Source organism: Macaca thibetana, chromosome 13, assembly GCF_024542745.1.
Source record: "Macaca thibetana thibetana isolate TM-01 chromosome 13, ASM2454274v1, whole genome shotgun sequence".
NCBI lineage: Eukaryota > Metazoa > Chordata > Mammalia > Primates > Cercopithecidae > Macaca > Macaca thibetana.
Window position 1 is genome coordinate 78,677,924 of NC_065590.1, and position 26,264 is coordinate 78,704,187.

At 47.4% G+C, this 26,264-nt stretch overlaps 1 protein-coding gene across 1 annotated transcript in view; it reads right to left on the reverse strand.

Annotated features, from left to right (window-relative positions):
* Positions 1 to 26,264, reverse strand: part of PLB1 (phospholipase B1) — a 127,315-nt gene that overhangs the window by 75,409 nt on the left and 25,642 nt on the right. Inside the window, 7 exon segments of the mRNA XM_050754033.1 lie at positions 1,794 to 1,837; positions 3,306 to 3,379; positions 5,732 to 5,790; positions 16,145 to 16,208; positions 19,049 to 19,123; positions 20,199 to 20,270; positions 25,799 to 25,855. Of these exon segments, the coding sequence (XP_050609990.1) occupies positions 1,794 to 1,837; positions 3,306 to 3,379; positions 5,732 to 5,790; positions 16,145 to 16,208; positions 19,049 to 19,123; positions 20,199 to 20,270; positions 25,799 to 25,855 (445 nt within the window).

Genomic DNA, 26,264 nt, shown 5'->3' on the forward strand with positions numbered 1-26,264 from the left:
TCCAAGCACTCCAGCACTGGAATATTTGCTGGATTAAATTGAACAGGGGGTTGAATGGGGATTTTGTTCTGCCCTTACATTCTTATGAGTTTTCTAACACATTTCCGTATAGTTATTTCCCCATGGATTATCTATCCCCTACAATCAAATAGTCTTCACATCTCTAGCAAGAAGAGTCTAAATAGCTGGTAATCCATTTCTGGGATAAGTGTGCCAGGGGAGTCATCCACCTGAGGGGTGACATTGTCTCAATCCTTTGTAAATTACTTTGGGGAAAGACGTGAAGCCAAATAATATCCAATTATCTTGTCCATTATACGAGCATAGAAGTAGAGAGCCCAGAAAGCTGTTGTATGCAGTGGGCCATCCCACAGCCAAGTTCGTCACACTCACAAAAGCACCCTGAACCATCTCCTAGCAATAGAGGAACTGATTTATAGCTCACATATGTAGACCTAGATATAAAGAAGGCAAGGAGTGCTTGTGGCACAGAACCCTGTCTACCTAAATTCAACAGGATTTACAAATAACCAAAACAGGTAATGTGAAGTCTGCTCAGCTCTGCTCTGCCTATGTGGAGATTAAGCTATGATGCCCCCCTCATCCAAGTCTTGGTGGCTTCAAGTTCAAGTTGTTAGCTTCTAAAGATATATTACAAAGGGATATGTACCAGGGAAGTAAATGAGAATGGGACCAATTAAATTCCTCCCAGACAAAATTATCAGCCAGAAGATTCCAGGAAAAGAATTCAATTTAAACATGTATGGCTTGCATACTTTAAGAACAAGCACGGAGATGTGTATGCACTGGGGAGAATTTTAAAAAGATGATAAGACCAGACCCTTCAGAGAATATAGTCAGGCTTTAAAAAGTCATTCCGCCTGTAATCCCAGCACTTTGGGAGGCCAAGGCGGGTGGATCACTAAGTCAGGAAATTGAGACCATCCTGGCCAACATAGTGAAACCCTTTCTCTACTAAAAATACAAAAATTAGCCGGGCATGGTGGTGGACGCCTGTAGTCCCAGCTACTCGGGAGGCTGAGGCAGGAGAATGGCGTGAGCCAGGGAGGTGGAGGTTGCAGTGAGCCGAGATGGCGTCACTGCACTCTAGCCTGGCAATAGAGCAAGACTCCGTCTCAAAAAAAAAATAAAGAAAAAAAAATCATTCCGAGCAGGTTGGTGGGAAGTAAATTAAGAAAAGTGTTGAGTCCCAAAGATGGCTGTGTCTGCACAACCTGGACAAGGTAACTTCATATCCTCCTGCGGCAAGAGCAGCAGCAGTTCCTACAGCAACTCCGCAATTCAATGTCTGTGCGCAGCTGTGCCTGCGCTCCAGGTGCCTGGATCGATGGCTCTTGCAGGGGGGTTATCTGCTCGGAAAGGCAGGTGCCGCACACCCTGGTTTCCTTTTCTTCTTTCTTGAATCACTTTTCTTTATTCTCTCTAATCTCATGCCAGATTATTGAATCACTTTTTAATGACTTGCACTAAGACGTGATCTGAGCTCTTTTTTTCCCCGCTTTACTTTCTTCCTTCCTTGGACAAAGACAATTTCTTTTTGACACCTCCCCGCCCCCGGCCCCCAAGCCTCGAACCCCGCTCCGCCCCCAACTCCAAGGCTTCCGTCACTATCGGAAGCGGAGCTGGGAGTCTTGGGAGGCAGCGCCCCCTGGTGAATTTAGTGGGCTCCTGCAGCCGGCGCTCCTCCCGAGGCCGGCGCCACCTGCCGGGGGAGCGGGAAGCATGCAGGGGCCGCCCCAAACTAAACAGCCCGGCCGCCGCCGCGTACTCACTCGCCAGGGTGGTAACAGTGCTGACGCTCTCATCTCCGCCGACGCTGTATTGTGGGTCCAAGGAAGAAAATGAAGGGTTAAAAATGCCAGCCACGCCAAGACCCTTCAGACACTAGCCAGAAATGCCCGTCTCCCGAGAAACAGCCGTGGGGCTTGGAGCTTGCCCTTTCCCATCACTTCAGTAGAAAAATGGAAAAAGCAAACCAGAATATGACTCCCCTCCCCATAGGCCAGCACATCAAACAACAAGCCAGCTTTAAACCGGCGGCTGATTTCCGCTGGTGCTGGGGTAGGGGAGGCAGGTGGGTTCCTTGCACCCCCGCTTTCAAAGGGGAAGTAGTCCCTCGTCTGCCAGCCCCTTTCCAACTAGCCACTGCACCGTGCATTAATATTATTGGTGTAAACGTAGTCTTAAAAACGCTGGCCCTATTTTTTCTCTTTTCTCTTCCTGCTTGGCTTGTAAAAGCCGTTTCTAAAAGGTGTCTTCTAGAAACTCAGCCATCTTCCAAGCCAATACTAAAATTCCAAGGTGATCAAAGTGAGAAGGATTTCTAGGCATGCAAATATGCAGCATTCCAGAGTGGACTGGATTCCCTGCTTTTCCACACCCCCCACCCCATTCTGTGCCACGCGTGTCTAGGAGCATCTAAAAGGTTCTCCAAATGTTTGGGTTTTAACTGTGCAGCAACGTGAGGAAGGATGCCAGAGAGTCGGCACTAAGGTTAAAGCAGGTGTCAGATGGAGATGCCAGATTCCAGGTGAGGAAACACCAAGCCTTCCCGGGCTTGCAGCAGAGGTTTGATCGCATGCAGAGCAGAAATAAGCCTGCCCAAAGTGATACATGAGAAGGGAATGCACTGGTAGGGGCCAGCAAGTATCTGCTCTGCTTCGTGATCTTTTACCTTCTGGCTCTGTGATCTTGGTCAGGTTACTTGCCCTCTCTGAGCCTTGTTTCCTCATCTGTAAAATAAAGGCCCTATAACAACAATGCTGACTACCAGATACTTACTTTGTGTCAAGCAGTGTGCTGGACACTTAAATTCTTTCTAGTCCTCAGACAGTGCTCAGGTAGTAGCATTGTTTCTGCATCAGAGATGAGGAGAGAGGCTCAGAGAGGTTAGGGAACTTGCCCACGGTTACATCCAGCTGGGTAGCTAGGGCTCAGTTACAACTCTGGTTCCAAAGGCAATGATCTGTGCATCACTCAGGCCACTGCCTCCTTCTGAGATTATATCGCAGAGGGAGAAATGGAAGCCAGAGAAGCATTTCCAACCCAAACATTTATGTAGTTTCTCTCCTAGACTCCTGGCTCAAGGCTCAGCTACTGTTCTGGGCAATGTAGTGGTTTGAGGAGGCTGGTGAACACCTTTTTCAAATTAAACCTAGAAGTTGGTCATAGAAAGAACAAAGCAGCCCACCCCCTGCTTAAGGTGTTGTTTTCTAGAATGCTCAGGGGGTTTCCCTTGCTCTGCAATGAAGGTGTCCTTGGGGCCTTGCCACTCCCTCACTCACCTCCAGGACAGGCCTCGGTACTGAGTCAAGACGTCCAAGATGTTTCCAGGCGTGGACCCAGCCCCATTGCCTGCCTGAGAGAGAACGGCGACGGGGTGAGTTTCTTTGCTTTCCCCAGTGGCCCACCTCTGCCTGCCTGCCAAAAGGTCTATGTTCTTATGCTGGCCAGGACCGCCTGGGCACTCTCTGGGATCTAGGGTCCAGATGGCACCATATCTCCGTATGCATCCTGCCTTTTCAGAGGTGAGTGAGAGCGCCCACTGGGAAGGCCTGGTGCTGTTCACAGCTCTGCTTCATTCTAAGAAACCCTGCCTAGGCCAAGACCAAGTGAAACTTGTCTAGCAAAAGTACTCTTGAAATTAGACTATACCTTTTCAAAAGGATACATTTCAGGGTCCTGTTTTTCTCATTTTTTAAAAGCTGTGAAGTATATCATAAAAGGAAATATATCATTATCCTTTTATACCAGTATCTCTCACCTATGCACAGTTTAAAATGTAGTAATAAAATGAAATCCCACGTAGCCATCATCAGCTGAAGAAAGCACAATGTGGACCCTCTTCAGGTGCATGTCCCTTGCCTAAAGCACATTGTTTCTGAGCATTTGGAAGAGCATGCCGAGACAGGCCTCCCAGGCAGTTGGGGGTGAAGTCTGGTCTCCACAAGAGGCCCCCAGGTGTGATCCCTGCTCTCTGGTGCCCAGTTCCTTTGCTACCTGCCAGGCAGGTTCACACCCAAAGTGCTGCCTCCCTAGGAACCCCTGAACAGCTGTGCTGAGATGTGATGACCCCCTGTCCTGAGAGTATCTTCGAGGAGACCACGGAATTGGGAGGAGGTGATGCCAGGCCCCGCCGGGCAGGAAGAGGTTGGGATAAGCAGTATATGAAGCTGCTAAGGCCTAGTCTGCCCGTCCTTCCTGGGAGGTTATGAGCAGTCAGGCCTTTGGGGTGAAGAATGACTGAGGGGCCATGGAGGAGGCTGTCACAGCACAGGGATAGGGCCCTGGACTTAGGGTCAGGATCCCTGAGTTCTGATCCCGACTCAAGCACTTACAAGCTGTGTGGCCTGAGGCACTTCACCTTGCCCAGCTTCATTCACCTTCTTACTGATTTAGAGACACGGCCTTGCTCTGTTGTCCAGCCTGGAGTGTAGTTTGCACCATCATGGCTCATTGCAGCCTCGAAATCCTGAGCTCAAGTGATCTTCTAGCCCCAGACATTCAAGTAGCTGGGACTATAGGCATGCATCACTAGGCTTAATTTTTTTTTCTTTTTTGGTAGAAATTGGGTCTTGCTATGTTGCCCAGGCTCATCTTGACCCCCTGGCCTCAAGTGATCCTTTTGCCCTGGCCTCCTAAAGTGCTGGGATTACAGATGTAAGCCACTATGCCTAGCTATTTTTTTTTTTTTCATTTTTGTAGAGATGGAGTCTTGCTATGTTGCCCAGGCTGGTGTTGACCTCTTGGCCTCAAGTGATCCTCCCACCCTGGCCTCCTAAAGTGCTGGGATTATAGATGTGAGCCACTGGGCCCAGAATTTATTGGTCGAATTTAAAGAAAGTCATACCTCACAGGATTTTGTCATGAAGATACATCCCACTGAGTGGGACGATATCACTGTGATAGACCATAGACATGAGAGGTGTCAGCTTGTTCTTGGGGAGGATTCAGCTGGAGACCCTCTATTCTACTGGCCCAGGGAATAGCAGCTGGACTCTGATGAGAGGCTGTTGAATGGAAGCTGTGTCTAGGAACCTCTGGGATCCCCAGCCCCCAGGCTCTCAAAAGGCCTGATTCTGCTTTTCATGGATAGTGCTTTGCAGGGTCTGAGGTGTCACCCTGGGGCAGATGCAGAGGTGGGTTTGGAACATCTCTGGCCTATCTGCCTTTTCCACAGACTCCCGTCTTCCCACCCTCCCCAACCTCCCTGCCCCCATTAGCACTTGCTCCTGTCTCATCATCTCTTCACCCCTCATCCTGGTACCTTCCCTTAGCTTTTCTACATGGACAAAACCAAGCACTGGATCCTTGGAGGAGTTAGTTCTACAGCATGGTCTGGAGATCTTATCCATCCTGCCCCACTGCTGACCAGCTGTGTGACTTGGGGTGGGTCACTCCTGTCACCCACACTCCCTCTGGGGTCCCTCCACTTCCTGCTCTCTCCTTCATCTCAGCATTGGGGGAGGAAGATGAGACCAGAATGGAGGTGGGAAACCATGATGGGAAGGGAATGCTGTTGAATGCCAGGGTGGGTCGGACAATGGAGAGATGGAGATCAGGACCCGAGATGAAGAGATGGAGATCAGGACCCGAGATGGCAGCATCTAAGAGCCAGGAGTGAGACCTTCTCTCTCCATTTTCCTCTTCAGTTTCTCATATTAGTCAAAATATTTTCCCCTCCTGCCCCTTCTGCATCAGGGTCACTTACCGTGAGAGAGTCACCCAGGGCTCCAATTACGTTGATGTCAGCCGGCTTCAGCCTATGAACTAAGAATATAAGCAGGAGTGAGTGGAAAATGGGGCTTCCAGGAAAGCACTGGACCCATCGACACTGAAACAAAGGAATAACTTCTAGGATAATGAAGAAAAAGTCAGTTTTTACCACCAAGACACCTCGGATAAAAGACTGGAAAAATCCATGCTTGTCAATGGGCTCTGCAGTGCCAGCCGTGGAGTCTGACTGCTGGCTTCCTCTCTGGGGCACCTGGACACCGGAACAGCAAGCTTAAAGGTGGATCCTGCTTTAAGTGGGGAGCTGTGTTCACATTTGGTGAGACCAGATGCTACAAGGCGAGTGGTGGCAGGCCCTTGGCAAGGTGATTTGGGAGGAGGGAAGGAATTGCCATGGAAATGCAACCAATACTTAATCTATTCTAGGATCTGATGATATTTGGGATAAAATATTACATCATCCTATCAAAATCAGTTCAGTTTCTCTAAAGTGAAAAGGGAATACTTTTATGCCACTGACTTTTTTTTTTTTTTTTTTTTTTTTTTTTTTGAGACGCAGTCTCGCTCTGTCGCCCAGGCTGGAGTGCGATCTTGGCTTACTGCAACCTCCACCTGCCAGGTTCAAGCTGTTCTCCTGCCTCAGCCTCCTGAGTAGCTGGGACTATAGGCACGCATCACCACACCTGGCTAATTTTTGTATTTTTAGTAGAGACGGGGTTTCACCATGTTGGCCAGGATGGTCTCAATCTCCTGACCTTGTGATCCACTCGGCTCAGCCTCCCAAAGTGCTGGGATTACAGGCGAGAGCCAATGCACCCAGCTGACTGTTTTTTAATTGAGATGAAATTCACATAACTAAAATTAACCATTTAAAAAGTGAACAGTTCAGTGGCATTTAGTACGTCCACAATGTTGTGCAACTATCACCTCTATCTAGCTTTGAAACATTTTCATTACCCCAAAAGGAGACCCTATACCCATTAAGTGGTCACCTCCATTTCTCCCTCCTCCCAGTCCCTGGTAACCAATACCCTGCTTTCTACCTCTATGGATTTATCTATTCTGGATATTTCATGTACATAGAATCATATAATATGTGACTTTTTATATTTGGCTTCTTCTGTTTTGCATAATGTCTTCAAGGTTCAATTATGTTATAACATGTATTAATACATTCGTTTTATTTTTATGTTTTGAGACAAAGTCTTACTCTGTCACCTAGGTTGGAGTGCAGGGGCTTGTGATCATGGCTCACTGCAGCCTCGACCTCTTGGGCTCAAGTGATCCTCCCACCTCAGCCTCCTGAGTAGCTGGGATTATAAGTGTATACCAACATGCCCAGCCAATTTTTTAATTTTTTGTAGAGAGAGAGAGTCTCCCTATGTTGCCCAGGCTGGTCTCGAACTCCTGGCCTCAAGTGATCCTCCCACCTCAGCCTCCCAAAGTGCTGGGATTACAGGCATGAGCTACGGAGCCCAGCCACTTCATTCCTTTTTATTGTTGAATGATATTCCATTGTATGGATGTACCATACTTTTGTTTATCCATTCATCCATTGACAGGCATTTGGGTTGTTTCCACTTTTGGGCTATTGTGACTAGTATTGCTATAAATATCTGTGTACAAGTGTTTGTCTGAATGCCCGTTTTCAACTATTTTGGTATACACCTGAGAGTGGAATTGGTGGGTTATATGGTAATCCTATGCTTATCTTTTTGAGGAAGCATCAAGCTCTTTTCCACAGCTTGACTATATACAATTTTTATCTTTTGAGTTTAAGCATTCTGTGTGATGTGGCAGCTATTAACTCACAGGACAAACATATTGAACACCAAGCAGTGGCTGGGTGCTTTGGAGACCACACAGTGATCAGATACAGAGAATGCCCTCAAAAAGCTCACAAGCTAAGGAGAAAATGAGAAATAGCCATAGTTACTATGGTGTAAGACTGATAAACACTAACAGAGGTGTGAAGTGATGTAAGGTTATAGAGCTGGAGGGATGATCTCTGCCTGGGGGGGCCTGAGGAGAGGGTCACAGCAGGCTTCACGGAGAAGGTCGCATTTGAATTAAGCCTTAGGAATAAGAGGAGGATGAGGGAGCACGAGATCGGGTAATGGAGGGAAAAGCCTGATGGATGGATGTGGTAGGGTCAAGCTTGGATGTCTTGAAAGCCCAGTTAGTCACACAGTTTGCTTCCATGAAGCATATATGAGACAGCAAAGAGAAAACCACCTTGGAAAGGTAGGTTAGGGCCACAGGGCCTAACCAATATCTGGTAATCAATAATCTGCTTTCTGCTTCTATGGATATTTCATATAAATAGAATAATATAATATATGACTTTGTCTGGCTTCTTCTACTTTGCATAATGTTTTCAAGATTCAATTACATTATAGCATCTATCAATATATTCATTTTATTTTTATTTTTTGAGGCAAGGTCTCACTCTGTCACCTAGGCTGGAGTGCAGTGGCGTGTGATCGTGGCTCACTGTGGCCTCAACCTCCTGGGCTCAAGTGATCCTCCCATCTCAGCCTCCTGAGTCACTGGGATTAGAGGCTTTTATGCCTGGCAAGCAAGTTAGGAGTTTAACATAGATATTGCTATATATGTAATTACTCACATACACACACAGATACTATATCTACCTACCCCCTTACCTCATACACATAAGAATGTGAATCCTAGTGTATTTGCGGGACCACACCTAGAATTCCTTAAGCTATATATAGCTTGGTCTCTCAGGTCACAAGCTTACCTCCCACTCCCCCAATTACCTCACCCCCAAGGTCACCCTGACTTGGCTACAGCTCCACCTTTGCTGATGTGCTTCTGTTGTCTAGTGGTGCAACGCTGCACTAAATTGCTGAAATAGTTCTTGTGGCTTGGAAGAAGCCTAGCACAGAGTTTGTACCAGGGAGTGGCCCGCCCTGGTACATATCAGTGGGCCATTGCTTAAGAGGGATAAACTGAAAGTTGTCTGCAGGAGGCTTTCTCAACAGCCTTCTTTGCAAAAGACAGCTTATAAAGCCTGTAGTGTGACCAGATTACAACCCCAGCACTTTGGGAGGCGGAGACGGGCAGATCACCTGAGGTCAGGAGTCTGAGACCAGCCTGTCCAAAATGATGAAATGACGAAACCCCGTCTCTACCAAAAATACAAAAATTAGCCAGGCGTGGAGGTGTGCGCTTGTAGTCCCAGCTACTTGGGAGGCTGAGGCATGAGAATTGCTTGAACCTGGGAGGAGGAGGTTGCAGTGAGCCGAGATCGCGCCACTGCAAGCCAGCCTGGGAGACAGAGGGAGACTCCGTCTCAAAAAAAAAAAAAAAAGGTTGCAGGCCTACAGTGAAACACAGGATGAGATGATTTTGACACAGCTGGCCTACATATAACCCACAGCAGCCGTCAACATCCAGATCGTGGCTGTGGAATGATACCTGTGCAGGAAGCCAGATTAACACTGAGTGGAAAACATACTCAGGGACTTCCAGGTCTCATCTCCTTCCATGGAGACATCTTGTCTACTTCCTTCCACGCTGTCTGCTGGTGGGGACAGCCGCTCCCAATGAGGATTTGCTCTCACTGGAAAAGTAAAAGTTCTTGCCTCTTCCTATGAAAGGATACAAACTCACACATACATAGTTGTAAATATATGCGTGCAAAATACATAGAACAGCAGTTCTCCAACTTGAGCCTGCATCAGAATCACCTGGAGAGCCTGTGAAAACACAGATGGCTGGGCACCGCCTTCAGAATTTTTGACTCAATGGGTCTGGGGTGGGCCCAAGGATTTGCATTTGCAACAAGTTTCCAGGTAATGTTGATGCTGCCAGTCCAGTCTGGGTACCACATTTTGAGAATCACTGATAGAGACACTTGGTCTCTATCAAAGCCATTGACTGCAGTCAAGTACTGCGCTTGGACCTGAAAAGCCTGGAATCAAGCCCAGGAGGCAGAGGCTGCAGTGAGCTATGATTGCACTCTAACCTGGGCAACAAAGTGAGCCCGTCTCTAAAAAAAAATACATAAGTAAAGATTTGGCTGCGTGCAATGGCTCACACCTATAATCCCAGCACTTAGGGAGGCCAAGTTGGGAGGATCACTTGAGCCCAGAAGTTTGAGACCAGCCTGGGCAATATAGTGAGACCCCTTCACTAAAAAAGAAAAAAAGACTAGAGTTGTTTCTCTCATGTATATGTGTACATTGTCTTGTGGCCCTCACAACTGTAGCTGCCATTGCACAGACTGATGACAGCTCTGTCTCTTAGATTCAAGAGGTGCTGAGTATCTTTCTTCAGTGTTCTTTTTCCTCCCCCTCACCATGCCTTGAATCCACCCTCACACCCACACACACACACACACACACACACCCCAATGCACACACTCAGCCTTCCATATGATTATAGCCTACTTGGCTCTTCCCAGCCATCCACAGCTATACCATGTGGTTAGAAGAACAATATCAAATCACAAAGCCAGCTGCACACATTAGCGCATGTCCACTAGGCTGAGCAGGAGAACTTTAAAACGACCTCTTCTCAAATAAATCAGGTGATGGGGTTAAAAAGGCAACAAAACAAAAAAAATAAGACCTTCTCCCTTCAACTCTAGAGTGGTTTATTTTAGCTCCTGGTGATAACAGTCAAACACTATATTCTTACTGCCATAATGCATCATACACTGAATCCTGTGAATACTAGCTAGTGTGCAAAGGTTAGTGGAAATCTTTGGGGCTGGAAAAATACGGAAGAGATAGATAAATTTGATTCAAAAGTATTATCACTACAGTTTGCTAAAGAGGCAGCTGAAACCTACCATTCCTGTCTCCTAAATTTGTAGCAGGCAGAAACACACACACACACACACACACACACACACACACACACAGACACCCACACATACCTATGTTTATGTCTATGTGTACGTACACATGTATAGATAGACTGATTGATCTACAGCTATACCACCCTGAACATGCCCGATCTCATCTGATAGATTGGTTGATTGTGGTGGGGGTGGTTCTCCAGTTGGCCATTCTAAAGGAGTCTCAGGAAGAGATACAGTAATAAACCAGATGAAGCAAACCTGGGTGGGAGGAGTTGACTTAATCTGGGATTTTATTGTTAAGATAGAGCACATCGCATTTCATTGGCCTAATTTCCGTAGACCTTGATTTGAGGTTTGTTAATGTCATCATTAATGACAAACATAGCTTAGAAATACAGTAAAGCACTTTAGCAGTTGCTCTCCCTGGAAAAAGAACTATTTAGTGATAAGATTAAATTTGTGTGGGCTGATTAGCTAAACATTATCTGGTACAAACTGTCCACCACCTTGAGAGAAGCTGATAAACACATCATTAACTCATCATGATTTCTACAGAGGGGACCTCTTATCAGAAGGCCATCCAAGCCATGATGAAGTATCACAAATAGCAAGGAAATTGCACACTAGACTGTAGAGTGGGGACACTGCCCACTGTACACGGAAGGTCACACCCAGGAGAAAGGCTTGGCTTGCTGGGGCTTTGTCTTGTGTAACCCAGCAACTTAAACCACGTGGGGCCCTAATCTGAAAAACGTGCTTTCTCTCAATTGTCACCAAGCGTTGCCCAACCCATTTGCCGTCTGATTTTAGGGACTTATGTTAAGATTTCCACAATGGCAGTAAGCAGCTGCCTCAAGATTGGAACCATGTTTTGCCTTTGGAATCTTCGGTGTGAGTTTCCATGAACCAATGTGTACCTTCCACAGGGGAGCTCAAGAAACGTGTTAACTGGAATTAAAGACTAAGTGACTCTGTGACAGGGACTTTACAGATCTCAAAGTTTTAGATGATGAAAACCATAGGGCAGGGAAACACTTACTCCTCTACGTGTTGGGGGAGTTTGAACTCACTCAGTAGGCTGGTTGTGCCCAGGGACAAGCAGGCTGTTATTTCCCACAGGGCATCATTCCTTCCTGATGACACGGTAGGTCAAGTCACAGGACCCCTGAGTAGGTGGTGACCACAGAAACAGCCTCATGAGCTACACAGAACATTGCACTGCTGGCTCATGATGAGATGATGCCCCTAGTGAATGACCATCCAGTGCTGTAACCTGATCATTTTTCATATTGACTTCTGAAGAGCTAATTTTAGCCAAATGGGTCAAATCAATGACCTCAGGGACTTAGCAAGGAATTGATGGCTTAAAATAAATGAATGAACTGTTCTGGTTTATACTATTGGTGACAGCAACACGTAATTAGCTTTGTGGATCCTTATTTGCAAAAGCTCTGAATTTTTCCCACTGTGTGGCATTAGCCATCAAGATAGCCACCTTCATCAGAAAGTTAATAAGCCATGTCCCCTGTGACTCCTCATTATCACTCTTTTATTTGCAAAAAGTGACTCCTTTTCTCGCTGGGAAAATCCTAAGCCAACTAGTAGGCCAATATGTTTTTCTTGGTTATGCTAACTATGTTAGGGACAGGGCCATCTAGCAATGGAGCATGATGTGAGTGTTTACAAAGTTGTAAAGTCCATAGGAGAGAGCACTTGGTAAATTGCATCTATGTGCTGACTAGGAGGAAAAAGTTGCAAGTTTTTAGTTTTTACTGGTTACCCAATACCAATTGGTTATTAAAAAAAAAAAAATCACTTACATTAACTCTATGTGTCTCATCCCAGGGCCCTGTAGGTCATTGGATAAAGCACATCACTCATGAGCTCTGAAGTGTACTCAGAATGAGGCATCCAAGTTGCCAGGGCCACACCCTGTTGAAGACAGGTAGCATCTCATTTTGAAACATCACTTTTAATGATGTTTAGATGCATGTATCTGTGGTCAGTTTGGAGAAGCACTAGAAAATGAGACTATAAAGGTTTTTGAAAATAACTTTGGACCAGCATGGTAGCTTATGCCTATGATCCCAGCACTTTGGGAGGCTGAGGTAGGATCATTTGAGCCCAGGAGTTCGAGGCCAGCCTGGGCAACTTAGTGAGACCTTGTCTGTACAAAAAATAAAATTAGCTGGACATGATGGCATGGGCCTATAGTCCCAGCTACTTGGGAGGCTAAAGTGGGAGGATCTCTTGAGCCATGGAGGTCTAAGGCTGCAGTGAGGTGAGACTGCACCACTACACTCCAGCCTGGGCGACAGACTGAGACCATCTCAAAAAAGAAAAAAAAAAAAAAAAAAAAAAAGGAAAGTAACTTTGAAGGCAAAAAGCAAAACAGTTATTGTAAAAGATATTCTTAGTGAAAAATTGTTTTAATGAAAGGCATTTTGGTGTAGTTGATTTTTTTTGAATATCTTTTTTCAATCCTAGGGATTGTTGATCTGATGATTTAGAAATGCTCATTCAGATTAGTTCAGCAAACATTTATTGGGCTCCTACCATGGGCTTGAGTCATTGGAGGTATAAAGATAAGATGATCTCCTCGTATAAGACATATCTCAGGTAATTTTGATTAGAAATTACAAACATGATCTCCAGAAGAGTGCATGACCTCACCTGAAATACATGATTAATACCAAAGGAAAATAATAATATGTGCCTGTGCTGTCTTTTTACCTACCCCATCAGTCACAAGGATGGTTAGAATGTTCAATCAAAATCACTGTCACATGGCTGGGTGCAGTAACTCACGTCTGTAATCCCAGCTTTGGGAGGCCAAGGCGGGTGTTATTACCTGAGGTCAGGAGTTCAAGACCAGCCTGGCCAACATGGCAAAACCCCGTCTCTACTAAAAATACAAAAATTAGCCAGGCGTGGTGACAGGCACCTATAATCCCAGCTACTTGGGAGGCTGAGGCAGGAGAATTGCTTGAACCCCGGGGGTGGAGGTTGCAGTGAGTGGAAATCACGCCACTTCACTCCAGCGTGGGTGATCGAGCGAAACTCTGTCTCAAAAAAAAAAAAAAAAAAAAAAAAAAAAAAAAAAAAGAAAAGAAAAGAAAAGAAAAGAAAAGAAAGAAAATCACTGGCACAATAATGAAACGTATTTTTCATTATTGGCCAGTTAACTGTGACCGTTTTTCTGAATGACACTTTGCATGTGCGACTCAGAAGTCAACAACACTCATCTGTGAGTGCTGATTCCAGGTGGAGAGTGAGTGAGTGGGTCCCATGCTCACCTTGGTCAGATTGGGGAGCCTAAATCTACCCATCTTGTTATTATATAAATGGCTCCTGGCCGGGCGCGGTGGCTCAAGCCTGTAATCCCAGCACTTTGGGAGGCCGAGACGGGCGGATCACGAGGTCAGGAGATCAAGACCATCCTGGCTAACACGGTGAAACCCCGTCTCTACTAAAAAAATACAAAAAACTAGCCGGGCGAGGTGGCGGGCGCCTGTAGTCCCAGCTACTTGGGAGGCTGAGGCAGGAGAATGGCGTAAACCCGGGAGGCGGAGCTTGCCGTGAGCTGAGATCCGGCCACTGCACTCCAGCCTGGGCGACAGAGCGAGACTCCGTCTCAAAAAAAAAAAAAAAAAAAAAATAGCTCCTGTCACCACAGGATCTCAGATTTTAAGGCCTTGAGATTTATTGATCTTCAATCTTCAAGTGCTGATAAACACACTAATCTTCAGGGTCAGGGAATAAGGAAGAGGTTTACATTTTACCCAGCTTTTAGATGTTGAGATATGCTCTAATGAGATTGGCTGATTATCACTGTCATGACAGAAACATTATCTAGACAGATTACAAAATGCTTTAGAGAGCATTCTTTCAGAATAAGATTAAAAAGGGAATGGATATTACTTTGCTGTAAATGTGTGTGGCTATTAAAACATTCAGATGTTCTCTCTAGACCAGGTGAGCTGGTTTATGCCTGTAATCCCAGCGCTGGAGGATCGCCTGAGCCTGGGAGTTCAAGACCAGCCTGGGCAACAGTAAGACCCCATCTCTTAAACAAAACAAAAAACAACAAAAAAAAGGCAGGTGTGGTGATGCATGCCTATAGTCCCAGCTACTTGGAGGCTGAGGCAGGAGGATCACTTGAGCCCAGGAGGTTGAGGCTGCAGTGAGTCACAATCATGCCACTGTACTCCAGCCTGGGCAACAGAGTGAGACTCTATCTCAAAAAAAAAAAAAATTCTCTTTCTCTCTATATATATCTATAGAAATACACCTATATATACACACATCTATCTATCTATATAAACACACATCTATCTGTATCTATACCTAATCTATCTCTTTTTGAGTAAGGGTGTTTACCATAGGAGGGTCTACATATGAAGCTGATAATTTATTTCTGCTAATAAAATCCTGCTAGTAAACTAATAGGAATGAGTTGGCACCATGTATGGGGGGAAATAAAGACTAAATGTGTATATGTAAGATCTATATCCCCTATTCCATTCTTCTGCAACTTAAAACAAGTGTCAGTTATATACCAAGGTTTTGGTTAGAATATTTTTAACTTCCCTGCCAGCCATGTGGCTTAGCTGGAGCGTGGAGAGCTACGGCATGTGTGAAGGGCAGCCAAGCATTTATTTGCTCTCCTGATGCTCAGCACAAGGAGACAATCTGACTACAAAGATTTGCATCCCCGGAAGATTCTTGCTAGGCACTATGACATCCCCAAACTTCATTTTCTGTTTTTTTACAATTCTGAGGCCATGAGAGGCAATAGATCAATTAGAATGTAAACTCCTGAAGGCAAGGAGGCACTCAACAATCCTCTAACACACAAATGAGTAAATAAACGAACAAATAAATGGACATGTGAGTCCCCCTTTAGGACCAAGCATGGGAATCTATAACACTGCTACAGATGCTCCTAGGCTGATGTTTTGAGTCACTCAGGTCACCAGATGGCTGTGACTTCCCAAGGTTACAGGCCCATAGCTATCACCCCCAGGCTGCCTTGCCTGGAGGCAAAGGTACAGCCCTCAGGCAGACCGTCTTTGGGAAGGTTGCTGATGACTGCCTAGAACATCCCATTTTATGACCCAGCAACAGACATTTTAGAACTACTGAGAGGCAGTGAAGATGGCACGTTCATAAGATGATGTGCTTTCCTGCTCTGCGTGGTGTTTGAGTGCACTCTGTGTGTGAGTGAATCTGCAGGCGACTCAGACAGGGACTATAGACTGGCTACTTTTGCTTTCTGCTTCAAGGCAGGGACCATGACAACTCACACAACTAACATTGGGTTCTTTGCAGAACATGGCCTGGTACAGGGTTACTGCTCAATAAATGCTTTCTGATAATGATATCACATTTTAGTTAAAGAATAATCAGACACAGGCATGGCCTTACAAATACACATAGAGTTATTTCCATTGCCTCTGAGAAACCACTCGGGAGTATTTCAGGTTATGTGGAAAGCCCTTACTTGGATGATTTCAGGCCTCGAATGAATTTAAAAATCCCTGGGTGCAAGCTGTGTACCTGAGGTGGGAACCGTATCGGACGGGTCCTTGTCAGGACATCTGATTTCTGTTCCTTCTCTTACCTGAAATGAGACACACAGGGAAATAAGGAAAATGGATTTTGCTAAATTGGAAATGGGTAAGTGGGGCCTCTATTTTGGAAAACATCATTTAACATAAAGTAAAACTTTGATGTCTTTTAAGATTTCTCCCTCTCCTTCAACACTCATATCCAATTGTCCACATCTTTTCCAAGTGCTCCCAAATCTGTTCCCTCTGCTCCAGTGCCTCTGCCTCCACCTAAGTTCAGGCCTTTGTTATTTCTTGCCAGGATATTGCAATGATTCACCAGTATCATGGCCATCTGTCCCACAGACTTGCTCCTCACCCTCTGAATCTATCCAGAGCGGTTGTTCTCAATGTGATATGATGTGTCACTCCTCTGCCCAAGTTCTCAGTGAAGGCAGGGATTTTTATCTGTGGTGTTGATTATTGTGTCCCCAGAGCCTAGAACAGTGCCTGGCATAGTGGATGCTCAACAAATATTTGTTAGTTGAACAAATACACTACTACTCTGTATTAACTTCAGCAAAAAGTCCAATCTCCCTAGCATGGCCTAAGAGGCCACTAAACATTCTAAACCACCAGCCCTTGACCTAAGTCTCCATATTTCCCTGCATCCATGGCTTTGCCCAAGTAGTTACCCTCTCCCCTTTCCCTTTCCTTCCTTCTATTTGCTCACCCTCCCATCGATCTGCCTCAGCCTTAGTCACCCTTCAAGACTGAGGTCATGGGCATCTTTTGGAAAGCCTTCTTCAACTTTCTCCTGTCTAGGTTAGTTTCTCTTCCTCTGTGTTCCCAGAATACCCCATGAAAACACGCATTACCGTACCTATTATAGTACCATTGTGCTATAATTGCCTGTTGACTTGTCCATTTCTGTACCAGACTGAGTTCCTTGGGACAAGTCCTATTTTTTATTTACATTTTAATCTCTCATACCTGGTATCCATCCATCCACCTATCCATCCATTTTTTCATTCAACAAATAGTTATTGGTGCCTACCCTGAGTTCCTGCCTCACTGAGCTTGCATTCTAGTGGTATATAGCAGATAGTTAATAAATGTGTCCTGAAGAATTGTATCACTGCTTTTATCCAATGATAATGATAGCAATACTTACATAGAACTCATGTATGTTAGATTCTATTATAAGTGCTTTATACTTACTGACTTATGACAATTTATTAATAATTCCACAAGGTAAGGCTATTACTGTCATTATTTTCCAGGTTAAAAAACTAAAGCACAGAGAGGTTAAGTATCTTGCTCATTGACACAGAGCCCATAAGTGGAAGAGTCTGGATTTGAACCGAGAGCTGGTTACTTTACCTCATTGTGCCATGCTGCGTCTCAGGTTTACCCTCATTGCTATACTGGTTAGTGTGAGTCAAGTTGATAAATCGAGTCTCTCACACTGTGTCCCTCAGGGTGGAAGCCCAGGCCATCAACTCTGCCTCCACTATTTGGAGTAAATCTCACCCTTTTCCATAAAATAGGGAGGGAAAGATGTCACTAGGACCAAATTTGTCTCAGCCCACCTCAGTCCCCCCTTCTCTGGGAAAGAAGACATCAACCCTTGAGTGTTCCTTGCTTTCCCAGAGGAGTGCAGGGTGCCCGCCTAGTCTCCACGGGAAGTCTCATGGGGAGACTACTGAGAAAAGCAGTGATCAAGGCATGAGTGCCTGTCAGGGGCCCCCTACCAATGTGGACCCACTCAAGGGCTTTGGAGTTCCACACTGTCTGGGTTCAGACCTCACCACGTATCTCTGCTCTTTCTTAATTTTCTCTTCAGATGAAGTTCTCAGATGATTTTAGAAGAATTTTTCAGAGATTTGGGAAGGGTCAGAAGAATCTGTCTTACATCACAACAGATTGGGAACAGGAGGTGCTGGGCAGTACACACTCTCTGTAAAACCCCTATGCTGGTTGCGGAGGCAGCTCTGAAGATAAACTGTGGGGGAGACCTGCTTCTAGGCACCCAGGGGACGGCCACATGCTGGATCCTTCTCCCTCCTCCAACCTGTCCTGACTGAACATCAGCGGTCTACGGCAGCCCTCCATATGCCTAGAGGCAGCGGGAGTTTCCTGACGTTAAGAACCACATGGAATGGCTGGGTACAGTGGCTCACATCTGTAATCTCAGCACTTTGGGAGGTTGAGGTGGGTGGATCATGAGGTCAGGAGTTCGAGACCAGCCTGGCCAACATGGTGAAACCCCATCTCTGCTAAAAATACAAAAAATTAGCCAGGTGTGGTGGCACGCGCCTATAATCCCAGCTACTCAGGAGGCTGAGGCAGGAGAATCGCTTGAACCCAGGAGGCTAAGGTTGCAGTGAGCTGAGATCACACCATTGCACTCCAGCCTGGGTGACACAGCGAGACTCTGTCCCCTCCTACCCGTCAAAAAAAAAAAAAAAAATTGTATTGAGGTTGCAAATCTGGCCAGTTGATCTGCTTCAAAAAAATCCAGGCCGGGTGCAGTGCTCGCATCTGTAATCTCAGCACTTTGGGAGGCTGAGGCAGGCAGATTGCTTGAGGTCAGGATTTCAAGATCAGCCTGGCTAACACAGCGAAACCCCGTCTCCACTAAAAAAATACAAAAATTAGCCAGGCGTGGTGGTGCGCACCTGTAGCCCCAGCTACTCAGGAGACTGAGGCAGGAGAACTGCTTGAACCCAGGAGGTGGAGGTTGCATTGAGCCGAGATGGCGCCACTGAACCCCAGCCTGGGCAACAGAGCAGGACTCCATCTCAAAAGAGAGAGAAAAAAAAAAAACACGTGGAAGATTCCAAAGATTCAGCAAGGAGCGCAGCCCCGGATTCATTTGCATGTTTGTCAATTACAAAAACCCTTTCCTTACCTCAAGCTTGTCTCGGGGTTTCTGCAGTCTGGTCAGGTAGTTGCTGTTCCTGTAGCTGAACAGATAGGGGCTCTCCTGCAGGGAAAGGTGACATATTGGAATTGCGACCCAGAAGTCTGCATCCCTTAATTATCAGGCTTGAGCATCCAGTGATGCTTTTGGCCAACTGGGAACATTGACATCATGTTTCCAATGAGGACCAAACCATTCTCTGGCTCTTCTCTCTGGTCCCTGAAGGACTCATGAATGCGCTGACATTTCCCATTTGTGACAGCCAGTCTCTCTTGCTCTTTACCCTGGGGGTTCATGCTACCAGGCTAAGTACATATATTTTGATGAGAAGGGAATCTAATTTTAAGCTTCTTGGCAGCCAAAGCAAAAAGGGAAACAAAGTGAATGGTATACTTCTTATTGCATAGTAACAAAAAACTTACCAATTCATCAAGAAAGCCAAATACCTGACTAGCATTAAATGATAGACTAAAAATACAAAAAAATTAGCCGGGCGTGGTGGCACGTGCCTGTAGTCCCAGCTACTTGGGAGGCTGAGGCAGGAGAATCGCTTGAACCCGGGAGGCGGAGGTTGCAGTGAGCCGAGATTGTGCCACTGCACTCCAGCCTGGCAACAGGGCGAGACTCCATCTCAAAAAAAAAAAAAAAAATCTCATTCATTTATGTCCAGTTATTTGGTCATCCACTTATTTGGAAACATTAATTATAAGCCTATTACATACTAGACACATATTTAAGATGTAGTCAAAATGATCTGCCTTTCAGGCACCTAGATACTCACCATCCCTCCCTTCTTTGCCACTCTGAGGTAGAGGAAGGTCTGGAAACAGCATCTGAGGCAGAGGGCCAGGACCCAGAGGAGATACGTGGGGGCAGCATTTGGGGCCAGGTGAGCTGTGGCCTTGTTCCTATGCCTTCCACAGGCATGGAGGGGGCTGCTGTTTTGCTGAAACAGCTCTCGTGGCCCACAGCTGTAAACATCAGGCCTGCTATGTATGCAAAACTGTGTGCAGGCCCCAGAAGAACAGAGCCAGGACTCTTATCTCAGGTAAGACCCACGTCACAGCAAAGCCCACTTGGCCACCCACCCTGCACCCTCAATTCAATAAGAGTCCCTCCCCTGCCCAGTCCCTCCTACCTGAGAGGGACACTTCATTGGCCTCCTGTGTTTTGCACTCAGTGGCTCATCTTTCTCTCCTGCTGGCTCCATCTAGAAAGGAACGTGGGCTTTAGAACAGGGAAGTTTTGTGCAGGTAGCAGCCTGCCAAGCCACCAGTGAGAAAGACGTATTAGTCCAGCAGCAGCACCAGGGAACGCATTAGAAATGCACGTGTCCAGCCCCCAGCCCCAACCGACTGAGTCTGAGACTCCGGGGCTGGGGCAGCAGTCTGTCCCTGGGGCAGCTCTCCAGGTGATTCTGATGCACACCCGAGTTTGAGAACCACAGAATGAGAGGAAGCTTTTGTTTTTTTATATATATATATATATATAGAAGGGACTTCCTAGTCTACCTCTCCTAGAAGGAGAAGCTGCACAACAGAGGTTGAGGTGGGGCCCAGCCAGCCAGGGCAGAGCTGGGACTCCAACACTGGTATCCTGAATCCATCCAAACATCTCGCGATGGGTCACGCAGCTTTCTGATCACGTGGGGGCCGGTTATCCAGCTTGGGTTCTTGTCCCCTCCTTGCTGCCCAGCTACTTTCTGGCTCACGGATTCAAGTTCCCTTAGAGAGGAGAGCCGGTATGGGAAGGAAGGGCAAATGCATCGCTTTTGCATAAAGCATGTCTTCTTTCCCAAGTCCTGCCCGCAGCCTGTGTCCACAACCCAAACGTAGGTAAATCTGTGCACAGTAGAGAATGAAAACCCTCCATTCCCTGAGAACTGCTTCCACAGCTCTGAGTGAAGCAAGTTATGGGGCCTGGGTCAAGTCTCATGTCTTTCACGGGGTCACAAATGCAGTGACGTGGAACACAGCACAGCCAGCGCTCACATACCGCTAGAGTATCTAGTGAGCCAGGAGCGGGTGGTGTGGTATCCACTCTGAAATAGGCAGCTACTTAAATGACAACCACAAAGGCCATCCAATGACATCTAATAACACAGATAAAATATTTATGGTATAACAGCAGGAGAAACCAGCAGATTATCAACTTAGTAAAAGCATTAGACATAGGAAAGTGAAGGCCATTGAAGAATTAGAGGAGGGAGGGATTTTTTTTTTAAAGTTTTTTTGTTATTTTAAAATGTTCATTATACATACATAAACACTTAAAAAGAAAAGGCTTGGAGGGATTGCAGATTTTCTTCTGCACGTGCTATTTCCTACTGTTTGAGAACCTGTTTTCCTGTCCTCTGGCTGCCCACAGCTGCTGGGCTCTGCTGGTACCTCTGGCCCTCACTTCCCCTTCCAATGACTCTGCCAAGGGACGTGAGAAGCTACTGGATGAGGCAGCCTGTCTGGCTCGGTTGAGGATTTCAGATTCCGCAGCGGTATCTTACCCCAGCATCTGTGCCCCAGTAAACAAGAAACAAGAAAATAATTTTACCCTTAGTGGAATTGGCTCTTCAGCCAGACTGAAGGAGAATCAGATAAGAAGGTATAATTAGCTGAACATTTGGAAAAGGAGTGGCAACTCTCTAACTCACGGCCTAGGGGAGGAAATAGACTCCATGCTCCTTTCTGTTTCATTCTGATGGTGGTCGCTCCTAGAAACAAGGTCCCACCTCGAACATTCAAGGCGGCTGTCAAAGGAAGTACTGAGCAGGCCTGGGTGAGGGCCAGGTGTTGATCTGTCTTGCCACCTTCTCTTCCCCATTTTTTTTTTTTCTTTCTTTTTTGAGACAGGGTCTCACTCTCATTGCTCAGACTGGAGTGCAGTGGTGTGATCACAGTGCATTGCAGCCTCGACTTCCCGGGTTCTGGTGATTCTCCCACCTCAGCTTCCTGAATAGCTGGGACTATAGGCGTGTGCCACCATGCCCCGCTAATTTCTCATATTGTAGTAGAGGCAGGGTTTTGTCACATTGCCCAGGCTGGTCTCAAACTCCTGGGCTTAAACATTCCTCCTGCCTCGGACTCCCAAAGTGCTGGGACTACAAGCATGAGCCACCACACCCACCTTTCCCCCATCTTCCAAGAATTTAATCCATAATGGAATCTGGAAAGAAACCTTGAAAGAGCCATATCTAAATGATTCTGATAAAGTGGATACAGCAGAGACTATTTTTTTTAAAGGGCCTCAAAGAAGGAAAATTCATAGGTTTTCCCAAGAAGCCCATTTCTGTTGAGAACTTTGTCCTAAATCTCTCTTTAGGAGTCTCCTCCATCCTCCTTGCTTCCATTCATTCCCTTTACACTGACTCTGACCCTTTCTTCTCCTGCATCCCCAGAGAGGATGGAAACGACACAGTTACTTCAAATAATTTCTTGTATGTGCCTCTTTCTCCTGCCACGCTGTGAGGCCCATAAACGCACGTGTGCTGCTATCTACTCCAGGGACAACCGGGGCCGGTCTGGGCTTCCACTCCACTCTGCACACCTCACCAGCATGGCTTCCCTGCCACCAAGGAATGAACTGCAGTGTCGGAGGGGTGAGGGCAATGACCTTGAAAATTCCCTCCGAGCAGCAGAATCCTCCCTGGGCTGTGAGCAATCCCCAAGTTCCTTATTCTGCCCATGGCTTGGGCCCCTGGTGTTGACTTGGCATAAGGTGGGGTCAGTGACTGCGGAAAGGGCCAGAGACATCAGTTCCCTAAAGGTGGGTCCCTTCAAAACGACCGATGTACAAGAATTACCAGAAATTATTGAGGCAGCAGCAGAAAGGGCCTAGGGAACAAACCGTGTCCCAGACACAAAATCCTCCTTGGCTTGGCATCGGTACAAGCTTCAGCCTGGAGGCCTCACTCAGCCAGGACGTTCCAGGCACGTTTAGATGGGGCTGCTGCCACCTCCCACGCTGGTGTGTGGAACTTTTCCTTTGCTGGTCCTCAAAGCTCACCTATGCTAGGGCTTGGAGGATGAGGGAGGGAGGGAGGATGCTGACGTGCTGATGTGGCTTTGTAGGCTGCAGAGCTGAGAGCTCCTCTCCTTCCCCACAGTTGTGTCCAGGGGTGGTTGAGGACAGAGTGGTGGACCTGGACTCCCTGTGATCATGGGATTCTGCCGGTCCCTCTCTGCTCCCCACACAGAGGGCAGCCCTCACCTGGACTGTGTGTGTCTGCGAGGGTGGACACAGAACAGGCACACCTGCTTTCCACCTCGGTGTCCCAGTCCAGCCCAGCAAAGAATCATAGATGTGGTGGCAGAGACTCCTGCCCTCCCTGCACCTGGAGGTCGCAATTAGCGAAACCAAGGGTAGGAGGAGCCCAGTGCCCTCCTGTATCTTCACAAGCCCTCAGGTGCTGGCTAAGGGTGTTTAGACCTTTTTGGCAGGTAGAGAAAATGGACACCCCGAAAGACCATGTGACTTGCCTCAAGAAACCACCGAAAGTGGGACTGAAACCACAGCCCAGGTTTTCTGGCTCCCGTCCAGGGCCCTTTGCCCTAACCTGTGACACTCGTTGCTTCTCATGGCTGAATTTGGGTCTGCAGGAGCTTCTGATGTGTTCCAGCAGCTGTGCTGGACCTGGGAACTGTGGGATGGTCTGGCATTTTGCTTGTGAGGAAACTAGGGACTGGGGATGCTTGGGGGAACCCCCTCTGATCCTGTCTCTCCCCGCTCCCCATGTCCCTGCTGGCTAAGGCCGCAGGAACCTCTGGTTTGCACTGGGAAACTGGATTTGTCGTATGGGTGTGGAGAGAGGGAGGTCACTGCTTACCCAGGAAAGCCACATCCTCCTCCTCTTCTAAGCCCTTGTGACACTCTCTGTGTCACAGGCCTTTGGCCTTGAGGGTGAGACCTTCCATTCCTGTGTACGTGCTCATCCTGACCCTCAAGTAGTTTTAAGAGACCGTACGTGGGGTGTACCTTATTTGTATGCACGGGACCATCACCCAGCAGCTCTGTAAAGGTGGTTATGATTGCTGTTGCCACCAACATCAAGGACAAATAGCATGATGAAGGGAGAAAGCGATAGGAATCCAGCCCCTCCCTGGACCTGCTCTCTCCAGCTTCTCTGTCTGGTGCTCAAGGGCTCCGTTCATGCTCGGAGCCTTATTATCTCCATATCTCTTCTCTTATCAGACAGGCCTCTTCCTGCCCTTGCTGCTGCATCTGACGCATTCTTCTCTCCATGCCCTTTGCTCACAAAGGTCCCTTTGCCTGGGAACGCCCTCCCTGACCTCCTCCAACACATTTCACAAAGCCCATTCAAATTGCCTCTTCATGGGCTCTCCTGGCCTCATCCTTCACATTGCTTCCTGGTGCATGGCCCAGCACATCACTGCTGGCTAAGTCCCTGTTGACTCTTGTTCCTCTGGGCTGTCGGGCCCTTCCCAGTTACACCTGAAGCCTGGTGAGGACAGAAGCCACATTTGGTGGGTCTCTTGTGTCCTTCTTGGAACCATGGAGGGTACAAGGGCAGGGTACAAGGTGGTATGGCACCTCCAAGGGCAGGCCATGTCACAGGTGTCCTTTTGTTGGTTGGGAGAAAGATGGCAGGAGGGGAGAGGTTTGGCTGAGGTGGGATCATCAGCCCTGCTCTCCCTGAGAGAGGGTTTGGGAGAGCAGTCCCTGCTGGAGGGGCCAGATTCCTCTTCTCTGCCCATCATGGGAGATCAGCAGCAAAGTGGATTTCTGGGGACATATTCCCTGCAAGTGCCAGGCACACTGACAAACGTCCCTGTTCAGAGAACTCAAATGCCTTCTTCAAAGGACAGTATGTTTCCAGTGTCTGGGACTGTCGGAGGCTGTGCCCCTTCCCTCCCTGCACTCTGTTTCACACTGGCTCACATGTGCTGAAATGCAGCTGTCCCTGGTACTCAACACACTATGTCAGTTGTAGAGATGGATCCACAAAAAAAGAACAATGAATTTCTGTCACTAGAATTCTAAAAATAAGGCAGCTTGGGTGAGAAGAAAATAAATGGCAAAATCAGGTCTCCGTCTGATGCCCTGAAAAGGTTCAAAGCCTTGACGTCACATTCCATCCCCTGACTAATCCCAGATATCCCTGGAGGGGGCCTTTGGAATCTGGGGAAATCCTGTTACAGTTACAGTAAAAAGGCCAACCCATGGGGAGTGCTTACTACAGGCCAGGAGCGAGCTGCGCGCTAGACATGTTGGGCCAGGGACTGACCTGGATTTTGCAGAACGAGCATTGAGACCTGAGTTCACAGAGCTTTCGAGTGGTGGGCTTAGCATTCCAACCCAGGCCTTCATCACACTGAAGTCCATGCTTGTCCCAGGCACCACCCTGGGCCTTGACAACCGCACACTGACTAAGTGTGAGGGCAGGCTGAACAGCAATGGTGAGGGGAGCACACTCCCCAGTGTTAGACTCAAGCAGGTCTTTCACATAGACCCTGAGAAACGGCCCCGCCTCTGGGAAAGCAGGGCTGAGGCTCCGGTGAGACCCCTGCTGCTCCCTGGCCTGGCTGCAGCCCAGTACGTGTGGCGAGGCAAACTCTCAGTCAGTCAGAGAGGGCGTCACCAGGAGAGAGAAGCATCCCTGGTGGCCCAGAACCATTGTCCTGGGATCCTGGGGCGCCCTGGGGCCCCTCCTCAGCACGGTGGGCTCAGTGGTGGTGGAGACCCTGCCCCTCCTCTGTGGGTCCCACCCCAGGCCCATCTACTCACCATCCTATTCCAGAGATGCCAGGCCAGTGTGGTAGAATCCTGGAGTGGGGGGTCCTCCTGAAAGAGAACCAATTGACAGCGGGACCTTGTGTCTCCCCAGGAATGCAGCGGACCTGCTGCACACTTTGAAGCCCTCTCTGGTGTAGAGTTGGGGTGGCCTGATCTGTCCAGGCCCTTTCTCTCAGCCCCTCCTCTCATCAATAACAGGGGCACTTATGGGACCACTGACGGGGGTCAGGGCTCTGAGGTCAGGGCCTGCAGGAGCAGGTGGCACATCAGGCAGCTCCATGTCATCATGGGGTTCTGTGTCACTGAACTAAATAGTGGAAGGAGGGGGTGGCAGGGAAATGATTCAGGTGTGATCTGAGTAGGAGGATGAAGGAAGGGAATGTGAGCTAGTATTTCTCCTCATCCTCTTAAACCATCACTTTAAACACTGTTTATGGCATGGAGATGGCACAAGGAT